General features: G+C 43.5%; 1 protein-coding gene across 3 annotated transcripts in view; it reads left to right on the top strand.

The window, feature by feature from the left end:
- The window catches only part of PPP6R2 (protein phosphatase 6 regulatory subunit 2), a 94,776-nt gene that overhangs the window by 8,067 nt on the left and 63,264 nt on the right, over positions 1 to 23,445 (top strand). For all 3 annotated transcript variants that reach the window (XM_066592206.1, XM_066592205.1, XM_066592207.1), the window contains exons 2-4: positions 17,854 to 17,966; positions 19,570 to 19,815; positions 22,357 to 22,543. In XM_066592206.1, coding sequence (XP_066448303.1) covers positions 19,589 to 19,815; positions 22,357 to 22,543 — 414 coding nt within the window. In that variant the 5' untranslated portion in view covers positions 17,854 to 17,966; positions 19,570 to 19,588. The remainder of the gene's footprint in view (positions 1 to 17,853; positions 17,967 to 19,569; positions 19,816 to 22,356; positions 22,544 to 23,445) is intronic.

Consider the following 23,445-nt stretch of genomic DNA (forward strand, 5'->3'; position numbering starts at 1 on the left):
GTTCAGTTTACTTCAGTAGTACAAGCCTGCAGTACTCTGCCATATTTTTTTTTTCAATATAGGTCATTCTGAATATGAACTGTATCTTGCTCTGATGTAAACCTTGAATAGGCTGCATCTCTTGCATGATCCCCATGTATCCTTTTAGTTGATTGGTAGGGGTCTGCTGCTAGGATCCCCACCAATCAGGTATTGATGGCCCATCCTGAGGACAGGCCATCAGTTTTTAAAGGCTGGATAGCCCCTCTTATCCTGTCCATGTCATGTACTATGTTTTTTATTTTTTACTTTACTTCACTCCCCCCACATACCCTTTTTTTTTTTTTTTTGCTGTGTCCCCATAGGTGAGTTGACAATGCAATTCTGTGATTACTCAAGTAATACACTGCAGTACTTCTCTTTTTTTTTTTTTTTTTGACAGTACCAGAAATGACTGGCCTGAAGACACCATTAGGTCTCTAGTTGCTATGGCAACTCATTGTCCCTGCGCGATTATTTGGTGGAGAGGTAAAGACGTGACAGTGGAAGCTCCCTAACTCTGTTAATTGCCTGCATGCAGCTGTTAGCATTCACTGTGACATGTAAGAAGTTAACAGCCTGAATTGGTGTTGTCTCCAATCTCGGCCATTGCAGCAGGATCCTTGCTGTCAGTTACAGCTGTCTCCTGTGGTGGAACATGCTGGTTCAGCTCCTGAGCCCGCACCATCCATATGCTGTAAAGGCTGATTTTTCACGCAATGATTATCACTCAAAATTCATCCAAATGACTGCTTTTGAGTGATAGCTGTTGTGTGTAAATGTGTGCCCATCGTGCACTTACTGTGCACTCTTCATCCATCGCTGAGTTTAGTTTAGCATAAAAGCCGTCGTCCCCGATACCAGGGACATCATGCTGTTCGCCGTGAGCAGCGCTGATAGCGTCGTAAGCAGCCTGCTGCCCGTGGCAGAACAAAAGTGATGTGTTTAGAGAACAGGCCACCAGCTGTTCTCTAAATACATGCAAATGAAACTAGTTAGCTACTAATGGGCTGATTAGACCATTAGTAGCTAATGCAAAATGATCACTCAAAACTGTCAGTTTCTGATGAATTTTGAGCGACCATCTTTGCGTGTAAATGGACCTTAAATGTACAGAATTTTAATGAATGCCCTTCCACCTATGATGTAGATGTACATCATTGGGCTGGGAGGGGTTAGGAAATCTACCCATTTTTGAGTTCAAACACTGTTTTCAGGACCTACTTGCTTTTTTTGTTTTTTTTAGTGTTTGATAACATTCTACTTTTCTATCCAGTAGCTGTAAACCATGCAGATTTAATATTTCTCTCAGTTGACAGGTTGATACAATTGTATCCTATCTAGACAATCCTAGATCAGATTAATGCAATATTTTAGCAGTACAAATCTTGATCCTGTTGTAATACTTTGTTATATTGTATCAATGTAGGCCTCTTACTGTAAACAAGAAAATCACCATTCAGTGATTTGACAAGATTTTGAAAATGATGAGGAAATAAAACCCAATGTATAATACTATGGTTACACAGTGACTTTGAATGTTGCACTAACAGAAATGGCTGTGTAGCCCTGTGACCTCACACTCACACTGAAGTGAATGGGATTGGGTTTTGCTGCAATCTGCGATTTGGTTTTGGCAAGCTGTTATTCATTTTTCAAATTACTGGATTTCGTGAACTTTTGCTATAGTCTTCCAAGCTTGGAACTTGGACATTGATTTGGCTGTAGGAGGTAGGGGTATGAAATGATACTTTTTCTTGTAAAAATTCCAAAATTTGGTAGAGTGAGTGACAATTTTAATGGAGTTAGAGGCTATGTTCTTACCCAGTTTTGAAGACCACATTAGGGCTCTTAAAAAAAAAAAAAAAAAGAGGAAGTAGTAAGTGATTCAAAAAGAATCCATTTAGCCTCTGGAAATTTAGGCTAATTGTGCTATTGTGATATTTTCAGGTCTGGCAGATTTAAAAGTGGTTGTCCAGACTTAGAAAAATGTGGCTCCCCCCTCCTCCATGGGGTTGTCTGGTATTGCAGCTGCGCACGCCATGGACACGAGTGGTGCTGTGCTTGGAAGAAAGCAGCCATGTTTTCTAAGACTTAGCAACCCCTTTAAGCCACCATTTTTAGAACAAAAAGGGTGGGCTTATTACCACTGGCCCTGTTTCATTCCCAAATAAATTTAATGAATAAATTGTTTAATTTTGCATTCAGTAAAGTTTAAGTAAATGTTGAGGAAACCTTTAGTAGGAAGTATTCTGAAAAAGTACATCAGTTTAGGAAGAATGGACATGTGAATTGCAGACAAACAGCACAGTAAAGAAATATATATCAGGGCTATTCATCTAATTGTTTCCTAATATGGGCAGACTTTCATTGTTAAAAGAATAAGGATTGTTTGGATTCCGGGTCTGTTCAGTACCTAGATAAGACATGGGAGAATTTCCATTTTAAGCAAAACTTTTAAGAGACTTCTTTTCATTTTAGAGGAAAGGCAAATTCTCATAGACACTGATTTGCTTGAGTTATCAATTAATCCTGAGAGGGAATCAAAGGTGAAGAGTTGCACTTAAAGGGGTTGTCCCGCGCCGAAACGGGTTTTTTTTTTTTTTCAACCCCCCCCCCCGTTCGGCGCGAGACAACCCCGATGCAGGGAGGTAAAGAAAGCTCACCGGAGCGCTTACCTTAATCCCCGCGCTCCGGTGACTTCTCTACTCACCGCTGAAGATGGCCTCTTCCTCCGTGGACCGCAGCTCTTCTGTGCGGTCCATTGCCGATTCCAGCCTCCTGATTGGCTGGAATCGGCACGTGACGGGGCGGAGCTACACGGAGCTACACGGAGCCCCATAGAAGACTGCAGAAGACCCGGACTGCGCAAGCGCGGCTAATTTGGCCATCGGAGGGCGAAAATTAGTCGGCACCATGGAGACGAGGACGCCAGCAACGGAGCAGGTAAGTATAAAACTTTTTATAACTTCTGCATGGCTCATAATTAATGCACAATGTACATTACAAAGTGCATTATTATGGCCATGCAGAAGTGTACAGACCCACTTGCTGCCTCGGGACAACCCCTTTAAGTTGGGCAACAAATGAGTAGCTTTAATTTTTTTAAACTTCGTTTTACTTAGCAAATCATGAATCTTAGTACATAGGGATAAAAGGAGTACATGTTCATATCTAATCAAGCATTGCTAGTCTGTAAGGCTGAGTTCACATGGGACGGATTTGCCGTGGAAATTCCATGTGGAATTTCTGTGCAGCAAATCCGCCCACGGCTCCTAATCCTGGAATCAGCCAGCCATGTGGACGAGATTTTGCAAAAAAGCTCAACTACATGGGGCGGCCAATCCGTCGCGACAAAGCCAGGCAGAACTGGCTATGCATTGCAGAATTGACAGCCACAGCATGTCAATTCTTCCTTTTTTTTTTTTCCGTTGCAGCCTCACTCCTCTCTATGGGGAGAAAAAGCCGCTACGGAATGCTGGCAGCCGAACCGCTCCCAAATCCACTGCGAGATGCTGTGGGTCTCCTACGGAAATCTCGCGGCTTTTCGGTGCAGCCAAGCTGTGGGATTTCTTTTCCGTGGGAACCCAGCCTAACAGTTGATTTGGCCTTTTATAGAAGCTTCCCACTGTGATAACCTTAAGACTGAGACAACAATAAACATTTTATAACAGAAAAAAAGCAACAACTTGTACTGGCATTCTTTATTTCTGACCAAATAGAAAAAATAAAAAAGGGCTATTCTAGGGTCAAAGTAGAGTTTGTATTGAACCAGGGGCCCCATAGTTTCTGGACTTGATCCAGGCTGCCTGTATTTTGGTAAATAACTTTTTCATAGGGAATTACTGTATCAAGTATATTAATTCAGCATGATCCTAAGGGTGGCTCAGCAGCCATCCACTTCATAACAATTGCTTTTTTGGGCTAGAAATAGCACCTCTTTAAGAAATATACACACATATCTTGGCCAACTTTCTTCATCTAGTAAACCAAACAGTATAATTTTGGGATCCAGGCTTAAACTAAGCGGAGATGGCAAAAGTGGAGCTATAAAAGCAATAACATTAGACCAGAAATTATTGATGTTGGGGCAGTCCTATATTAAGTGCCAGAAATCAGCACTTGGTTGGTGACCTCGGTGGCAGGAGGTTGTAGGGATTTTTCCTATCTTGTGTAGACGAGTGGGAGTAAGATATGATTGTTGTATAATATAAAGTTGTGTCAGTCTATTAGCAGCGGGGGATACAGTTAAATGGGATTCCATTACATTTGACAATTCTTCGGCCCCCTGCACACAGGTGGATATTCTGCGTCGGGATTTCCCGCAGAATTTCCGCCCCTGCTCTCCTGCATAGGATTGTATTGCAAAACGCAATTCTATGCAGACGGACGCGATTTGTCTGCGTGAAAATACACATAGAAAACAAATCGCGGCATGTGAGACCCGCACAGAAACTCCCGGCGCCCTGGCTCTGCTCTATTCATCACGGAGCCGGAGCTGCGGGAGATGAAGAGATCTGCACGGATTCCTGTAGGGGGCGAAAGATTTCTCGCAGGGGATCTGACCCGACCATGTGCAGGTGGCCCTAATGTGACAGTGATGGGATAAAAGATTGCCATTTGTCAAAGACAGGAAGTGGGTTATAGCTGACTTTTGCTGAAAGTAGAAGTGTAATAAAATGCTGAAATTAAGCCCTTAGGTCCCTAGGATTTAAGTATACCTATCGTGGGATACTTTGAGATTTGAGTTGAAGCATTGGGGAACTTGGTATTTAAAGCGTGAGGTAATTGAAAATATCTAAATAGTTGGAGTTGCGGTGCCTGTAAGGTTTCACATAATTGGGTGAATGAAAAAAACAAATGAGTAGTTTAGTAATAAATATTAGCATGTTGTCTGCGTATGAGCCGAATAAAATAATTCCTGAACATCAAGCAAATAGCCTGAAATTCATATTGAGTAATATAGCTAGACTGTTACAAACTCCACAAGACGCACTGTTTTTCTGCCAAGTTTTTTCTTATTATCAAAGTCTCAGTTTTATGTCAATAATTGTTATTTGAACATGTAATTAATCGCCCACAGTGCACAGTCCATAATCGGGAAGAAATCGGGAAGCCATTCAGTTAGATGAGAGCAGCAGCTTGGAGACCCGTTTTACATTTATTGCCCAAGGTACATTAGGATTTAGACAAATCCCCGGACGGCTGATCGTGTCCAGTGCAAGTTCTGTATTGCAACCCTTTTGTGATTTATGTTAATAGTTGCCTACAGATGATTGTCAAATGGTTACCTCTCTGAAATATACTAGTGACTTATTTATTTTAAACTAGGATTGAAAAGCCTGATTTCCTAAATGTCCATTGTACACAAGGAGGTTACATTCAAAGCTTATATAGAAACATCCCTTGCAATGAAATCATCAAGTTCATTATGCTCTTGCTAGATTTGGTACCTTACCAGAAATGACTTTAGATTTGGCTCTGACCATTAGGGCTCATGCCCTCGGCCATATGCGTACAAGGCTGCATGTCTCCCCGCAGTGTTTTACACATTCGGCAGCCATACACTCTGCCGGCAGAGACCGCATATGGCACCGTGTATGCCTGTAAATCACACGGACATGCGCAGTGTGATTTATTTATTTTTCATTTTTCTCCCCCAATTGAAACCGCTGCCCATATACAATGTATTGCATATGAACAGCATATCATACGTGGCCCATACAAATGTATAGGGCTCACATAGCGTACAAACGCAGAGAAATAGAGCATGCTGCGATTTATTTCTCTTGCGTATCGATAGTGTCTACATGCCGGTATGCATTTTACAATGAAAGTCAATTGCCTTTGATTGACTTCACTGTGTATCACGGACGGGTGATATGTGGTGAAAATACGGTTGTGGTTGTGGACCCGAGATCTTGCCTGCAGCTGCAGGGGACTGTGATGGGTCCTTTGCAGCTTTAGGTTTTCTAATATTTTCACAGCTTGATTTGAAAGTAGCCACTTATTGGGTAACTTTTAGAAATGTGTTTAAGATTAAGGTGGTTTCACACCTGCGTTTGGAGTCCTTTTTAAAAACTGATCAGTTTTTAACTGAATTCGGACATATTACAAATTGAAACAGAACTTCTTATGCCTCTTTATTCATGATTAGTAAACTTAGCAGGTGCAGTGATGTCAGTCTCTGGGTCTATTGGTCATGTGCTGTCCGATATTATTAACTGGTAATCTGTAAGTATTCTTAGAGGCCCATTTAGGCACAACGATTATCGCTTAAAATTCGCACAAAAGCCATCTTTTGAGCGGTAATCGTTGTGTCTAAATGCGCTGCCATCATGCACTATTTGTTCGTCGGTGATAGCTAGAAATCACTGATGGCTTATCAGCGCCGCACGCTGATTTTTCTCAGTGGACAGTGCTGATGGCATTCTTTCAGCTGGTATACCACTGAGACTTCTCAGCAGGGTGCCAGCTGAAAGCTCAGAGAAAAAAAGGAGCTGTCAGTGCTCCAGCTGTTTCTCAGAGCTCAGCGGGACACCGCTGATAACTCAGAGAACAAAGCAGCTGTTTGCATATACAAAACAGCTGCTTTTCTCGGAGTTATCAGCTACCTAAGAGTTATGCAAAGATGATCGCTCAAAACTCTGTCAAACTGTCGTTAGAATGTTTGGTTTTTTTTGAGCGATCATCTCTCAGTGTAAATGCACCTTAAAGGGGTTGTCCCGAGGCAGCAAGTGGGTCTGTACACTTCTGCATGGCCATAATAATGCACTTTGTAATGTACATTGTGCATTAATTATGAGCCATGCAGAAGTTATAAAAAGTTTTATACTTACCTGTTCCGTTGCTGGCGTCCTCGTCTCCATGGTGCCGACTAATTTTCGCCTTCCGATGGCCAAATTAGCCGCGCTTGCGCAGTCCGGGTCTTCTGCAGTCTTCTATGGGGCTCCGTGTAGCTCCGTGTAGCTCCGCCCCGTCACGTGCCGATTCCAGCCAATCAGGAGGCTGGAATCGGCAGTGGACCGCACAGAAGAGCTGCGGTCCACGGAGGAAGAGGCCATCTTCAGCGGTGAGTAGAGAAGTCACCGGAGCGCGGGGATTCAGGTAAGCGCTCCGGTGAGCTTTCTTTACCTCCCTGCATCGGGGTTGTCTCGCGCCGAACGGGGGGGGGGGTTGAAAAAAAAAAAAACCCGTTTCGGCGCGGGACAACCCCTTTAAGTTTTATATATGTAAAGAAGATCAAATGAAGTAAAACAGATGATAAAGGATTCTATTTGCTCTGTGACTAAGTCCATATTTAGTTAGCTGTCTGGCTTCACATTTCTGTGTGCGAAGGTCAGTTGCAGCTTTTTTTTCTACAGATCTTCTGAACAAAAATATCTAAATAGTGTATCAAGTAAGTTACAGTAACTGGAAGGGAAACGAGATGGTGTTCAACACACACTATGGTTTCTCTTGCAGTCCCATACATGTTCTATTGGCGATAAATCTGGCAACCGAGCAGCCACTGAAGTGTGACAATATTGTGGAGGCTCCTGTACACACTTGCTGAGTGCGGCCGAGTATTATCCTGCTGGAAAATACCTCTTGGAAGCCCTGCTATGAGAGGAACCCATGTGGCTGCAGGATGTCCTGAACATATCGCTGAGCTGTCATTGTCCCTCATACCACTACTAGGGGTGACCAACTGTCATATGTGATGGCCCTCCAGACCGTCACACCAGTAGTAGGGTCAGTGTGCCATTCCACAGCAAGGCAGGATTGAGGCGCTCACCCTTAGGTCTCCAGACACAAACACAGCAGTCACTACCCAACTAAACCTGGATTAGTCACTGAAGGCAACCCGGTTCCAAGTCGTAGTAGTCCAGTTTAGTTGTTTACGACACCACTGTAAACGTAAGTTACGGTGTGTGGCTGTCAAAGGCAGTACATGTAATGGGCTCCCTGAGACCAAACATCATTCTGCTAAGTGCCTGGAAATGGTTCCAACAGACTGGAGACCGTAATGATGGTGCCACCTGTCTCTGGATGGCGGACAACATAATGGTTGGAGCTGCTCATGCTTGTTGGATGATCAGACGATCCTCTCTACTTGTGGTCTGTTGAGGGTCTCCTGAGCCTGGTCACCTTGTGTGCGTCCCCTCACACATCCACTGGTCCCAACACCACCTAACAGTCTGCTCAGAACGGCCCTAGTGGTGGGCAGTTTGTTGATACAACCGTCCAGCTTCTCACAGTCAAATAATCCACCCCTCTTAAACTTCTAACGGGGTGAAATCTCTTTGATTACATGGTAGAGGCGTCTAGTGGTCAACAAGCTCTACAGAAGAAAAAAAATGTCCCTACACCCAAGTAGCCTCTGAAAGCCTTTTTATAGGTGGAATCATTTTAGCACCTCAGATGGCAAGACCACTTATCTAATCACATCACAACTCTAATCATTTTCATATCTGCCTGAGATGTAACTGCATGCCAAGATTTGCAGCAAAACGACAAGTCCTTCTAGTGCTCGATGGTTTTGTTTTTTCTTTTTGTTGACCGTTTTAACTTGTTACTAGTACAATCTTGAACAGTCAAAGGTCTGCAATTATATAGAAAAATCATGGATACCTGCATAAAAAGCCGACAAAACTATTTGTACAGAACTGTGCCACCTTCCATTCTGTACTCTGCAGTATTTTTATTCACAGCCACATGATGTGTGATATTTTTCCATCTCCTTTCCCGTAACCTGATAGGATCATATGATTTGAAAACGGCAAGACAAATATTTAGTAAGATCAGAACATAGACGTGTAAGAGCATACCCACCTGTATTCTAGGCTCATCTCGTTTCATACCTTTAACCCCTTAGTGACCAAGCCTGTTTACGCCTTAATGACCAGGCCAAATTTTGCAAATCTGTCACGTGTCACTTTAGCATGGAAAAAGACCAGAAAGGTTTTGCATATCCAAGCGATTCTGACATTGTTTTATCGCCACATGTTGTACTTCATTTAGGTGGAAAAAAAAGACCGATAGAATTTGTGTTTATTAAAAGCGCCAAAATTGGGAACATTTTGAAAAAATCGTCATCTTTTCACATTTCCAACTGCAATATCTCAAATATGTGCAAACATAATATAGAAATTTTTGCTAAGATTTATATTTCCATCCGTTTACTTTATTTTGGGCGCACATTGAAAAAACTTTCGTTTTTTTTTAACCATTTAGGAGACGTACAAATGTAACATTACTTTTCAGCATTTTGAGGAACACTTTGTTTTCCTACACCAATCCAAGATTGGAAAGGCTCATAGGAGTCAAAATGATAGATACCCCCACAAGTGACCCCATTTTAAAAACTACACCCTTTAACGTATTCACTGAGGGGTGTCATGAGTATTTTAACCCCACAGGTTTTTTTCAGGAGTCAATGCAATTTAGAAGAGAAAAACAAAAACTTCATATTTTTGCAAATATGTCATTTTAAAGACAGGACTTTTTTCTATAGTACACATGAAAATTAGGATTTGCACCCCAGAATGGATACCCCTGTTTGTCCCGTGCTCAGAAACATACCCATTGTGGCCCTAATCTTACGTTTGGATGCACAATGGGGCCCAAAATGAAAGGAGCAATCGGTGGCTTTCGGAACAGAAATTTTGCTTGAAGGAGATTTAGGCCCCATTGCCCACTTGTAGAGCCATTGAGTGACCAAAACTATGGAGAACCCCCACAAGTGACCCCATTTTGAAAAGTAGACCCCTTAACGAATTTATCTAGGGGTATAATGACTTTTTTGACTTCACAGTTTTTGAATGAATCTAAGCCAAGCCGAAGGAAAAAAATTACAATTTTTATTTTTTTGGTAATTCTGTCATTTCAAAAGCAGTTTTTTTGTACAGCACATATATGAATGAAGACTTGCACCCCAAAATGGATACCCATGTTTCTCCCGTGCTCAGAAACATACCCATTGTGGCCCTAATCATATGTCTGTATGCACAATGGGGCCCAAAATGAAAGGAGCAACCGGTGGCTTTCGGAACAGAAATTTTGCTTCAAGGAGATTTAGTCCCCATTGCCCACTTGTAGAGCCCTTGAGTGACCAAAACGATGGAGAACGCCCACAAGTGACCCCATTTTGAAAAGTAGACCCCTTAACGAATTTATCTAGGGGTAGGATGACTTTTTTGACTTCACAGTTTTTGAATGAATCTAAGCCAAGCCGAAGGAAAAAAAATACGATTTTCATTTTTTGGTAATTCTGTCATTTCAAAAGCAGTTTTTTTTGTACCACACATATATGAATGAAGACTTGCACCCCAAAATGGATACCCCTGTTTGTCCTGTGCACAGAAACATACCCATTGTGGCCCTAGTATTACGTCTATATGCACAATGGGGCCCAAAATGAAAGGAGCAACCGGTGGCTTTCGGAACAGAAATTTTACTTGAAGGAGATTTAGGCCCTATTGCCCACTTGTAGAGCCATTGAGTGACCAAAACGATGGAGAACCCCCACAAGTGACCCCATTTTGAAAAGTAGACCCCCTAACGAATTTATCTAGGGGTATAATGACTTTTTTGACTTCACAGTTTTTGAATGAATCTAAGCCAAGCAGAAGGAAAAAATTACGATTTTCATTTTTTTGGCAATTGTGTCAATTTAAAAACTGGTTTTTTTGGAAAGTGTACATAGGAATGAAGACTTTCGCCCCAAAATGGATACCCCCATTTGTCCCGTGTTCAGAAACATACCCATTGTGGCCCTAATCTACTTAAAGGAAACATAGCTAGGCCTATAATAGAAGGAGCACCCGTTGGATTTCAGGGTACAACGGAATAAATTCCAGTCCCCATTGCCCACATGTAGAGCCATTGAGCGTCCAAAACGATAGAGAACCCCCACAAATGACCCATTTTAAAAACTAGACCCCTTAACAAATTCATCTAGGGGTGTACTGCATATTTTGACCCCAAAGTATTTGAATGAATCTAAGCAAAGCAAAAGGAAAAAATTACGATTTTCATTTGTTTGGCAATTTTGTCAATTTAAAAACTGTTTTTTTTTGTACAGTGTACATAGGAATGAAGACGTTCACCCCAAAATGGATACCCCCGTTTGTCCCGTGTTCAGAAACATATCCATTGTGGCCCTAATCTACTTACAGGGCACATGGCTGGGCCCATAATGGAGGGAATGCCCGCTGGATTTCAGGGCAGAACTGAATAAATTCAAGGCCCCATTGCCCACTTATACGGAAAAAAATTGACTTCCTAAAAATAATCCCCCCCCCCCCCCCCCGCCATCCCCATTTTTTGGCATTCCCTAAATATTAGATAAAGGTAATAATATAAATGCGTTTTATGTCCGAAGACAGGGGTAATTACGGAGGCTGGTTGGGCTGGGCACATGGGGCAAGAAAACCGGGTATCCCCCCCCCCCCCTCCTCTCATGTATTTTGGGGGGTATTTCGTAACCTCAGCAGCGGGGATGGGGTGTAAAGTGGCGCTGTGAGGCTTTGTAATCTTGCTGCGGTGCAGCGGTCTCACAGAGAAGGCGCTCAACAAGCTGCTCCTGGAACTGCAGGAAGGCGAGCGTTCCCGGGGCTTCTTGTAAATTACGGATTACAGGTAGCGGTCTGAATAACTCCGGGCTCACGTAGCCGTAGGCGGAATCTGCTTACGGATGCCCGCAGCGGATCCCAGCTGTGAGCCCGGCTGTGACCCTGCGTACGGACGCGTAATGTACTGCACATAACTGCCTACTCACACAGGCGGTTTTTTGTTTGCATTTCCCGCGCCGTCGCTTAGAGATGACTCGGGTACCCGCAGCCCGTACACAATGTGTTTGCATATGGGGTGCGAGTATATCCGCGGTCATAGAGCACAAAGGGCTCTAGGTCGCAGATATTCGTGGTAAAATATAGCATGCTGTGTTCTGTTTCTGCGAGTGGATTACGTAATTCCGACCCGCTAATTGGGGGGAATTGTGTAATCCAATGCATGCGACTGATCCGTGGATTACCGCTGATCAAGCGCATGCAGAACCTGTAATTCCTCTCCGGTCACGCGTGACCGGCCTAATGTTAGTTCGCTACTTTATCATGTGACCGGGGACCGCTCAGCGAGGCCACCGGTCACTGCTCCAAGCACTCAGCAACCGTTGGTCGCTGGGAGCAAGGAGATTTAACATTTCCTGGGCTTCCCGGCTCCTGCGAATGTGTCCGGCATTTTGCCGGCGGGCGCATGCGCAGCAGCCGGAAGGGTCCATGGAGGATAATCGCATCTGGATTCAAATGCGGAAGCCTCCGAGAAGATGTTTCATCTCCCCCCACTGATCGCATCGGTGAGGGGAAATGAAACTGCCACTTTTTAAAGAACTTTTACGTGATCGCCATTATGCATTGGATAACCGCGATCACGTGACCAGTAACCGCATACCGCGGCTCTCCGTGACATCTCCAGGCTCTTGGCTACCTTTTGTAGCCAGCAGCAGGGAGATTTTATATTTCTTGGGCAATCTTTCACTTTTGCGCATGCGTCCGCCATCATGCTGACGGGCGCATGCGCCGAAGCTGGGGTAACATCCGCGGATCAACATCCCACCAGGGAACAAATCCTGGACCTTGGGTACGTAATTTCATCCCCCCCCTTACGGATACGATCCATAAGGGGAGATGAAACTTTAACTTTTTAAACTTTTTTTTTACTTTTAACTTTTTTATTTTTTTTTTACTTTTTAACTTTATATGATCACCGTTATCTGATGGATAACGGTGATCATATGACTGGAAACCGCATACAGCGGTCCCCAGTCATATCTCCCTGCACTCGGCTATCTGTGACAGCCGGGTGCAGGGAGATTTTGAATTTGCCGGGCTCGCCGGCTTCTGCGCATGCGCGCCGCATCGGCACATCGCAGAAGCCAGCGGGGGGTCCGGAGACCGGCCGGAGGACATGGAGCAAGCGGGGTGAGTATTTTCACCTCCCCTCATGGATCCGATCCATGAGGGGAGGTGAAACTTTTCTTTTTTTACACTTTTTTTTAACTTTTTTGCGATCGCCGCTATCCATTGGATAACGGCGATCGCGGTACCGGGGACCGCTCACCGCAGTCCCCGCTGACATCTCCTGCCTCCCGGCTACCTACAGGAGCCGGGAGCCAGGAGATTTTAAGTCTCCCGCGCCGCCGGGCCTTCTGCGCATGCGGCTGACGTAATGCCGGCAGGCGCGCATGCGCAGAAGGACGGCTACGGCGCCCGGAGCATCGGGACAGCTGGGAGTCGTGCGACGGACATCGGTGAGTAATTTCAGCTGCTCCGATGGATCCGATCCATCAGAGAAGCTGAATCTTTAACTTTTATTGCACTTTTATTTACTTTTTTGCGATCGGCGCTATCCATTGCATAGCGCTGATCGCAATGCCGGGGGGGGGGGGCTCCGAACAGCCCGGGATGACAGCTCCATGCTGTCAGCTACCTGCGGACACCAACAGCATGGAGCTGTCACGTCCACAGCCCGAGGGGCATTATTCTCTGCAGGAAGCATGTTTTTACGTCCTCAGAGAATAAGGCCCACTTCGGGAGGACGTAAAAACACTATGGGCTGGTCGTTAAGGGGTTAATGTATTTTGCTGCCTCAGAGAAAGGTGTTCCTGTTGAATACCGTAGTGTTTATTAGTTCTTTTATTTTAGTAGATTGTGGGTAAGCAGGAGCTGAAGGTACACTGATCTTCAAAAATAAGTTCTATAAAAAAAAAAATCCCTGCAAATATATTTAATTGTTTTGTCTTAGGGCTAATTTACACTAGCGCTATGGGTTCTGTTTTTCATGCTTGGTTAAAAGAGCACTAAAACAACACCCAACGGAACTGTCATATGATGAAACCAAATGGCACTGTGGCACTGATGTGAACAGGCCACTATTCAGGCTGTATTCATGTTCGGTCTCTAGGAAGGGGTCCCATATTGTAAATGGTGCCTAGTTAGTTGTAAATAGTAAAATCCTCCATTAACAGTGTATTGTTTTAGTGTAGCTTACTGCATACAGATTTATACAGTTTATGAATGGAAAAAAAAATTAAAGCTGTACTCAATAAGCTACTAATAAGCCCCTAGTGCTTTCTGCAAAGAGTCAGATTATCATTAAAAGGGTTGTCCTACTGTAAGCAGACAGCTCCGTACATTGTAAAGTGGCCCAGGTGGTACTGCAGGCTGAGTCTTACTTCAATAGGACTTAGTCTGCAGTACCAACCCAGGCCATTGCATAGTGTACGGAGCTGTCTGCTTATTACAGCAAAACAGCTAGAAGTGAGACAAACCCTTAAGAGGGAATCGATTGCATCCCTACAGCACCATAAGCTAAGTTATGGTGCTGTTTAGGGCGGTGACAGGGAGCTAGGGGATGTATTTTTTTTTTTATACTCTGCCCTCCTTGGTTCCAGTGGTGTTGCCCCTCCTGAAGATCACATGACGCTGGAAAATTTGACTCTTTCCAGAGTGTGTGCACATGCTCTCCCATAGACTTGTACAAGCTTAGCCTTATAGGGAGACTTATATAGGTCATGTAAAACTCCTTGGGGAAAAGGGTATGCAAACAACATAGGATGGAAAAGTACCTACACAGCACCACCAGTCAATCGGCATCCTGCTCTGCACCGATGAGGAGCTAAAGCCCTAAAACAGTCTGTCTACAGATGTGCGTCTCTTCCTTCTGGAGAAGACTTTGGTTTGACTTGCACCTGTAAGGTGTTCATACACATTAGGCTAAAATTGACAAAAAAGGACAATTTTAACCAAAATGATCATTCCTGTTAGCCAACCGATGTCAGACTGTCATCATCTGGAAAGAAGTCTGCTATGTTTAAATTTTCATCTGCCTGTCAGCTGAAATCTTTCATTTATAAAAAGATCTTTCTTTTAAAGAATGTTTCCAGAAAGATTGGTTGGTGCCCAAGGTCATTGAACATCTATGGTCACTTTGAACAATAAGGACTAAAATGTATATAGCTGCATCTGCGAAGCAAATGTTCACCAGCCAATTGTTTGTTCAACCATCAGCTTTCTACCTAATATGTATGCCTACCTGACGACATGTTGTAGGGCTTGTTGAAGGAATGGACATTGACATATAGGGATAGTACCCTCCAATAGGTGGTGTGGGGGAGGTACTTTTCCATTCCCTATTTGCATGTATTTCTATATTCAAAGGATGCAAATTAGGAAGATGGAATAATACCTTTGCAGCACCATTCACAAGCCTTAGAACAATGACTGTGAATTGACTTGCAGGAATGCTGCCTTCCGATAGGTGGCACTGCAGAACTATTGTTTCATCTTCCTTATTTGCATATTTCCCAGTGGAGCATGGATGGCCTTATAAGTCTCTTCATTCACCTTCTAGGTGCTCTCCTTAAGGAGAAATGATACCCTTCCCAACCTATGTTCAAAGGAGTCATACAAGACCACCCTTGGGGCTTTTGTGAGGCTCACAACTGTAAATTTGAAAACCCTCAGCAATGATCAGCTGCCAGAGACCCCCTTTACAACATCACAAGTGTTATACTGTTAGAATGGAAGCTTTCTGTAATCCTGACTGTTGGCATGCAGTTTCTTCTATCAAGAACAGCCACTTCCCACGATGTTTGATCATGCAAGTGCAACTGCTGTGCACTCACAATCACAGCTCTGCCTCATTGGGGGCTTTTTGCCTTCCTCTGGATCAACATGGGGAGCAGAAACAGGCTGAACTGGATGGATATTTTGTCTTTTTTTTCAGCCTAGCATACTATGTTATTATGTTACTAGTTTCGTACATTATGATGTTTGGCACCAAGATTTTACACCCATTTGCATGTGCTATTTGCATAAACGTATGTGGATATCCCTCCTAATTATTGGGGTTAGAGGTTTGAACCACTCCTTTTTACAAACAGGTGCTTAAGATTAATCCTACAGCGATGCAATATCCACAAACACTGGTAGTAGTATATGTACTGGAGAACTCGGGGACTTTAAACATGGCACAGTCATAGGATGCCATCTTTTCCACAAGCCACATCATAACATTTATGATCTGCTAGAACTGTTCCAATGAGTTTTGAGCACTATTATTGTAAAGTGGAAATGTTTAGCAGTAACAGGTCATTCATGTAACAGTTGACCATGCAAGTGCTAAAAATTGGCTATTCTCTTTCATTACAGTTCGAAACTGCTTCTGGAAGTTATATCCACGCAAGAACTGTGTGTTGGGACCCTCATTAAATGGGCTCCCACAGTCAGGCGGCTGCATACAAGGTTTAAATCGCCACGCGCTATGCCACGTGTTGGCTATAGTGGTGTGGCGCATGCTGCCACAGCAAATTCTGTATTTGGATGTATTATATGTCCTGATTAGAGATGAGCAAGTATACTCGCTAAAGGCAATTGCTCGAACGAGCATTGCCTTTAGCGAGTATCTCCCCCGCTCGAGACTGCAGGTTCGGGTGTCGGTGCGGGGGAGCGGTGAGTAGCGGCTGTCAGCAGGAGGGGGGGGGGAGAGGGAGACAGAGATCTCCCCTCCGTTCCGCCCAGCTCTCCCCCCGCAGCTCCGTGCCCGCCGCCGGCACCCGAACCTGCAGTCTCGAACGGGGGAGATACTCGCTAAAGGCAATGCTCGCTCGAGCAATTGCCTTTAGTGAGTATACTCGCTCATCTATAGTCCTGATATTCGCCTTTGTTGGACATATGTTTTATTATGTACTTGATTTGTTGTTGGAACAGCACCTTATTTTTTTCTATGTAGTGGCTTCCTTATACTACTCAAGTGCTGAATTAGCCCCTTAAAGCGGTTGTCCGAATTATGTACTTTTATCTTTTTTTTTAAATTATCGTTCCTGTACTTGCCTGTTGTGGTGTTGTATCAAAGCCATATATTGTCTAGTGCAATAATACTGAATTCAGCATTGCTTTACATGTGACAATTAGACGTTTAGGAGTAAATATTGTAAATTCAGCAAACTGCATAAATTCCTTTCTACACTGTGAGATGCGTTTACGGCACTGGTGACATATATAGTTCCTTCGTAGTCCTATGAATATGCAACGCGGGGATAGTGTTTGCTCAGGGGTTGTACTGCCATATGGCTCCATGCACTGAAAAATGCAACGTTTTCAAATGCAGAATGTTTCACAACTCTCTATGGACAAACTGGTTTTCAAGCTGTGCAAAATGTTTACTTAAAGCGGTTGTCCGAGTTGTATAATCTCAATCTATCTCAGCTGTGTTACTGGCGGCTGCAGCCTCTGTGCCGTCCCGTAAACCAGGCGGGTTTGCAGCTGTCCACAAAGACCAGAGCGGGGGACCAAGCACCATAACTGGGCACAGCAGGAGCAGGGAGAGTATATGACCGTTTATGTTGGTGCTTGGGGAAAGGATTATCCATAGATAGTCTAACTCAGACCACCCCTTTAAGTTCTTTTTACATGGGACAACTGTTGGGAGTGTAGGTGCCTGACAGCCGTCTCGCCGACTATGCTGCTGTGCTTTCACACAGGAGCGATAGTCGTTCAGAGAAGGGAAGTGGTGTGGACGGAGCTCTCATCTGGCTGCCCACCTCCATTCACTGCAAACAGGCAGCCGTTCATAGATGATCAACTGCCTGTTTACATGGCCTGATGGTTGCAACTCCAGCAGCTGAGTGATTTCTTGCTCAGTGCCCTATTGGCAGTCGGGTGTACACGAGACAACTATTGCTCTGTGTAAAGGTGCCTTTCTTCAATCTAATGTGCATGCATATGTTGTCTGGTTTTACAATTGATTTTATTTTTACTAAAACAATATATTTTATTTTTGTATTTCTTTTAGGATATCTGTGCTCATATACAGTATACTGGTGGCGTCTCTAGTCTAAGCACAAATGTGTGTGTATGGTCACATGCAACAACTCCTTTGAGAAGTATCCTCTTTGTTCTTACAAGGTAAGATTAGTAATGCTGTATTAATCTTATTAGTAGTTGTGCTTAATATATCAATTTACAAAAGGACTTAGTTACCAGTCTACATGGATTGAACTGTCAGGCAAATGATACCCAACAGCGTGTCCCAGTGAAGCTTGCTGCTGTGCTGTTACACAGGAGCGAGTGCCGCTGACATCACTCAGAGCGCGGCCAGCATGGAAGCGGGCGGCCGGGGAGCATTCCCCCTCTCCATCCCCGCCTCCATTCACTGTAAGCAAGCAGTCGTTCAGAACTGAACGGCTGCTATTTACATAGAATGGCTAGTTCAGGAACGACTCTCATCCAGTTGTTCAGTCTCTGCATGCGACACGGGACGACTATCGTTGAAATACCTGTGTGAATTTGAACGCTAATTGTCCTGTGTAAAAGGGCCTTAAGTTGTCTGCACGTGTTTTGGTTCATGTGGCCAAGATAAAAAACTGCAAGCAGACTCAACAGGATACGGTTGTCTGTCCAAACATGTTTTACTAGAGAACTAGTTAAAAAGCTGTAAAAACTGACTGAACATGTTTTACTGGTGAACTAAATTAAAAAGTTGTAAAAACTGTGTGACCGAACACCATATTACAAAATTGCAACCCCTTGTAGTAAAACCAGAGGCAGTGCCTCCCTTATATTGTAGTTTAAACTGAGAAATGGGGGTTTCTAGCATAGAAGGTATATTTTTGGCCCGGAGCCCTTGATCCTTTGGCATCTTACCTTACTCAACCCATCTATTTGTCTGCAGCCGTCTCTCGCCCTCTGCCTGGCTCTCCATTTACACAATAGCTCCTCCTGTTGTGACCCCAGCCTGTGTTATTGACTCCGGTACCACACTAGGGTGCCTCTGACTTTTCTGTGTCAGCTGCCACTGCATTGGGAGTACTCTTCATTGGTGGCCCGGAGGGTCTGCAGCTAAAACCATATCACAATTGGAGGGGTTATATTTAATGTATTATATTTTTGGGGGGTGGGGTTGAGGCAAAACTTGCTTATCAGCACACCTGCCACCTATAAACAGGTCTCTCCATATGCACAATAATATGGAGAGGAAGATCAATCAGCGACAGGGGAGGGTGGGAGAGGGCAGTGAATATATGAATATTAATGAACCGTACTGCACACTTTCAAAATGGCCGAACTGATAAGTATAAGTGACACAACACTGAACTCAGCGTGTCTGTCACTGTACTGTGGTACCGGCACAATTTGAGACCTGACAGGTTCCCTTTTAAACCTATCTTGTTTATAACTTTTTTTTTTTTAATGCCTTACCATTTTGAAGCTATCCGGCTTCTGTCAGTGAATACAAGCATTCTTGTTTCCTTCCAAAGGCTAAAAATATGTCCTCACCTAGCCCTACATACAGCTGATATCTTCGTTACAGCATATCAGTCTAGATGAGTGGTGGCCAAGCACTAGTACCATTTTTCTGCTGGTTTCTACATAGGAGGGCTCCTTCACACAAACGTGTGGTGAGCGTGGGCTTGTATACTAACAAGCACTAATTAGGGCGGAGGAAGTGATGGACGATCATGAGATTCTTTATCAACCATTTTATCTCATTTATTCTTGCCTCCTACAGTCAGGAGTAGTTTGCTACCATGTTCTGGAAGTTTGATCTCAACACGACATCACATGTGGACAAGCTCCTGGAAAAGGAAGATGTAACCCTGTTAGAGTTAATGGACGAAGATGACCTGCTCCAAGAGTGTAAAGCTCAGAACCAGCGGCTCCTGGACTTCTTGTGTCAGCCACAATGCATGGAGCAGCTTGTACAGCTTATCACACAACAACCTCCTGACGATATGGATGAGAAGGTTCGCTTTAAGTGAGTAAAATTATAAGGCAACACTGCTGCTTGTGAATTCATGAGTTTAATACTGTTTAACACAAATATGTTTTATCCTATCAGTGATTGACAGCTGTCTCTCTATATACAGCCATGCACAACTGTCAATCACTGATGGCTCCGCCCATTGGACTGTTTAGCTCTGAATGTGCAGAGATATAAATGAATAAAATACAAGTTCTTCTGAATATTTCCCCATAAAACTACGGTATATATCAGTCCGCTCAGCTCCTCCTGCTCTATAACATATGGCCATGTTCAAGCAGACAGTTTCCCTTTAAATCATTTATCTCTAACTGAAGTCTATTTAGAAAAAAATATCATTGTTGATCGTAATCGGTGTCAAAGGTAAACTCCTAATGCTTATTGACATTACATCTTTGCCGTTTCCTTAATTTATTTGAGCTCTTTGGGTCTAAAAGTTAAATATACCTCCTTCAGTGTACTGATTTCACAACATTACCCTACAATCAGTTCCCGCAGTCCCCTGCTACTCTTTATGACCTTATGATGACATATCGCCCGTAGTTACAGCACATGATCACATAAGTCATGTAGCAGATGTCACTGCAGCATGGAACAATTGGTCACTGCCAAAATATTGAACATATCCTTCAATATTAATCAATGGAGAGTTGGCGTTCTGCAGCGTGTTAGCAATAAAAAGGCTAGAACCGTAGTGGGAGTTCCTGCAATATTTTGGAAAATAAGAAAAGGCATTTATGTGCTAAATTCTCAATAGTAAAAATGTAATTTCAACTTCCCTGTCGCACTGTGTTTTATTAGTTCTAGGAAAAGCAAATAGTGTTTGGAGCAATACCCCACAGTAACTAGTAAAGCATTCTGTGAGATACAGCTATGACCTAAAATGGCTCTGTATGACATGACGAGTGATCAGAACAATATTTGCCTAGTACAAATGTGAATAGTTTGTGACTTGTAGCTAAACTTACAATGGCTATTCCTGCTTAGTGCATGGCACTACAGGATAATGCTGTCCCGGTCAACAGAGAGGATCGTAATAATCTAAATGTTTCTCATAACTTTGGCAAAAATCTTTTCAAACTAACAGTTGATGATATAAAAATCGCTGTGTGCAGGTGCCTTTTGTTGCATCCCTACCTTACAGCTGCACGCGTAATTTTGCTGGTTCCTATAAGAAAGACTGATATAAATAAAGGAAGAGGTTGTTTTGTTGTTTTTTTTTTTGTTTTTTTTTTTTATGCATCAAAATATAACACAATTCTTTGTTAATTTATAGTCTATGATGTTTATTTTTAAACCAAGAAACCCTAATTTTAGGCAGCAATCTAAAGATCCTGGGAGACCTTAGCTCTGAAGATTAGAGAATTGTAAATGCAGCTTTGAACAGTGATACAAGCTGCTTATCCGTACCAGTACAGGGTAATAATGCAGTGTGTTTGCAAAGATTTATTCACCTTTCTGTATATTTGTAAACTGTAAATGATTAAAGTAGAAGCTCCCCTTGCCGGCCGGCTGCGCAGAATTCCGCGGCGGAGCCTGTCACGGCGCCCCCCAGAGACCCCATACTTGCGGATCCGGCATCTTCCGTCCCGCATGACGCTTCGGCGCGCATGCGCCGCAGCGTCATGTGACGCGCCGGCCACATCATATGACATGCCCACAGCGTCACATGACGCGCCTGGCAGTGGGCGGGGAAGCGGTTTCATGCTATCTTCCGCTGTGCTACAGCGGAAGATAGCGTGACGGACGGGCTTCCATTGACTGCAATGGAAGCCGTTCGCGCGTACACCCACGGCAAATAGAGCATGCCGCAGGTGAGGACGGGAGATTTCACAGTGCGGAATTCCGCGATGGAATTCCGCACGGTGAGCATTGAGCTATTAGGTTCAATAGAACGTAATAACTGCGGGAAACGTGGCGGAAATCCGTCCGTGGGAAGGAACCCTAACCCTTTCCAATCCACTGTCTGACGTCTAAAGACATTCTATTTTAAGGCTGTACAGCTCCAATGTTGGAAGACGTCCGGCAGGGCATTCTTACTGTATATTACTGGCCGCTCTGTTGTCGGGGGGCCTGTCCGGCATGTCCCATACCACAGTACTGGCTCTGGCCAGCCAATGGCGCCATTGTATAATGGCAGAAAGAGAAAGCCCCCTAGGAAACTCTGAATCCAAAATTGGATTGCAAAGGGTTAATAGGGTTGTGCAGTTTTATGTGAATCATTTGTTACAATTGTATTATGAAAAGTTGTCCAACTTTCTAATAAACATATGTGAACATTTATCAAAAAAGCAAGTACAAAGGAAAATGCGATAGTTGGCTGCAGCGGTCAGGTGACCCTGCATAATATGGCATTGCATTGTGATGACAATAGGAAACTGAGAGAAGCCTGTAAAAGTAAGCGTTACAAAAAAAAAAGTTCCTTTTTTTTACGTCAGTAGAAAGCAGTGTGCAGAAGTTGGAAACCACTTTATGCTGAATTTACATAAGATTATAGACTTGTATCATGAAATAGTGTGTGTTATATTTTTGTAGGTACCCTAATATAGCCTGTGAGTTGCTCACCTGCGATGTGCCACAGATTAACGATAAACTAGGGGAGGACGAGCACCTCTTGAACATCCTATATGACTTTCTGCGACAAGAACCCCCACTCAATCCTCTGCTGGCCAGCTTCTTCAGCAAGACCATTGGAAATCTGATTGCAAGGAAAACTGAGCAAGTGAGAAATAGTTGTTTGTTTACTGCTAGTAATGTATAACCAACCCTATGCTTGATGTATATACTGCAGTCCTCAATGGGAATAGAAGTAAAGGAAAATCTTCATTTTATATTTGGAACAGCAATATACCACTGCCATTTTAAAAATTGTTGTGTTACCTGCTGGATATACCAAATGCCAATGCTGGTCGGATTTGAATCCGTGTTGAAGCCGCCCATCGGGAAGCACGCGTGAAAAAAAAATCGCAGCATGCTCTATTTTACCGCGGATTCTGCACTGACGGGCTCCATTGATCTCTACGGAACCGAGGGATCTGCAATTCAATTGCGCATTTGTAGGCAGATACCTCTATGGTTGCTCGGAGATCAAGCAAGGAGCTGGGGAGGAGAGGAAAGGCAGTCATTTGGTGCTTACCATTTTTTTTTTTTTCCGTACGGGAAAAAAAAAAAATCACATTTGTGATCACCAGCAAGCATTTGAAAACAAATTCCGCACTGGCATGCAGGTCTTCCGCCTGCCGTGGACATGAGGCCTTAAAGGGGCCACCTGACTTGAAAAAAAATAAAAAAACCATTGCTCACCTTTTTCTAATAACTCACTGATCCAGCCAAGATGCTTCAGTGGTCCTATTGAGATCGCTGGTTCGCTGCTGCAGACACGTGCTAATAGTTTGGTAAACAACCATTAGAGTGTGGGGGAAAAATGCTACAAAGAAAACTTGAATTTGTCTTAATCTAATTAGTTGTTGTTGGCAACTTGTCTACTTTTTTGCTTGGACTGTTTTTTATGAGACCAAAATTATCTTCTTTTGTGATGTTGACCCTTCTAATAAGATAGGCTGATAGATGCACTTTCTGGGTTTTATTTTGTCGTACAAATGCATGGCCAAATGTTTATTCAGC

Source organism: Eleutherodactylus coqui, chromosome 2 (genome assembly GCF_035609145.1).
Source record: "Eleutherodactylus coqui strain aEleCoq1 chromosome 2, aEleCoq1.hap1, whole genome shotgun sequence".
Classification (NCBI taxonomy): Eukaryota; Metazoa; Chordata; class Amphibia; order Anura; family Eleutherodactylidae; genus Eleutherodactylus; species Eleutherodactylus coqui.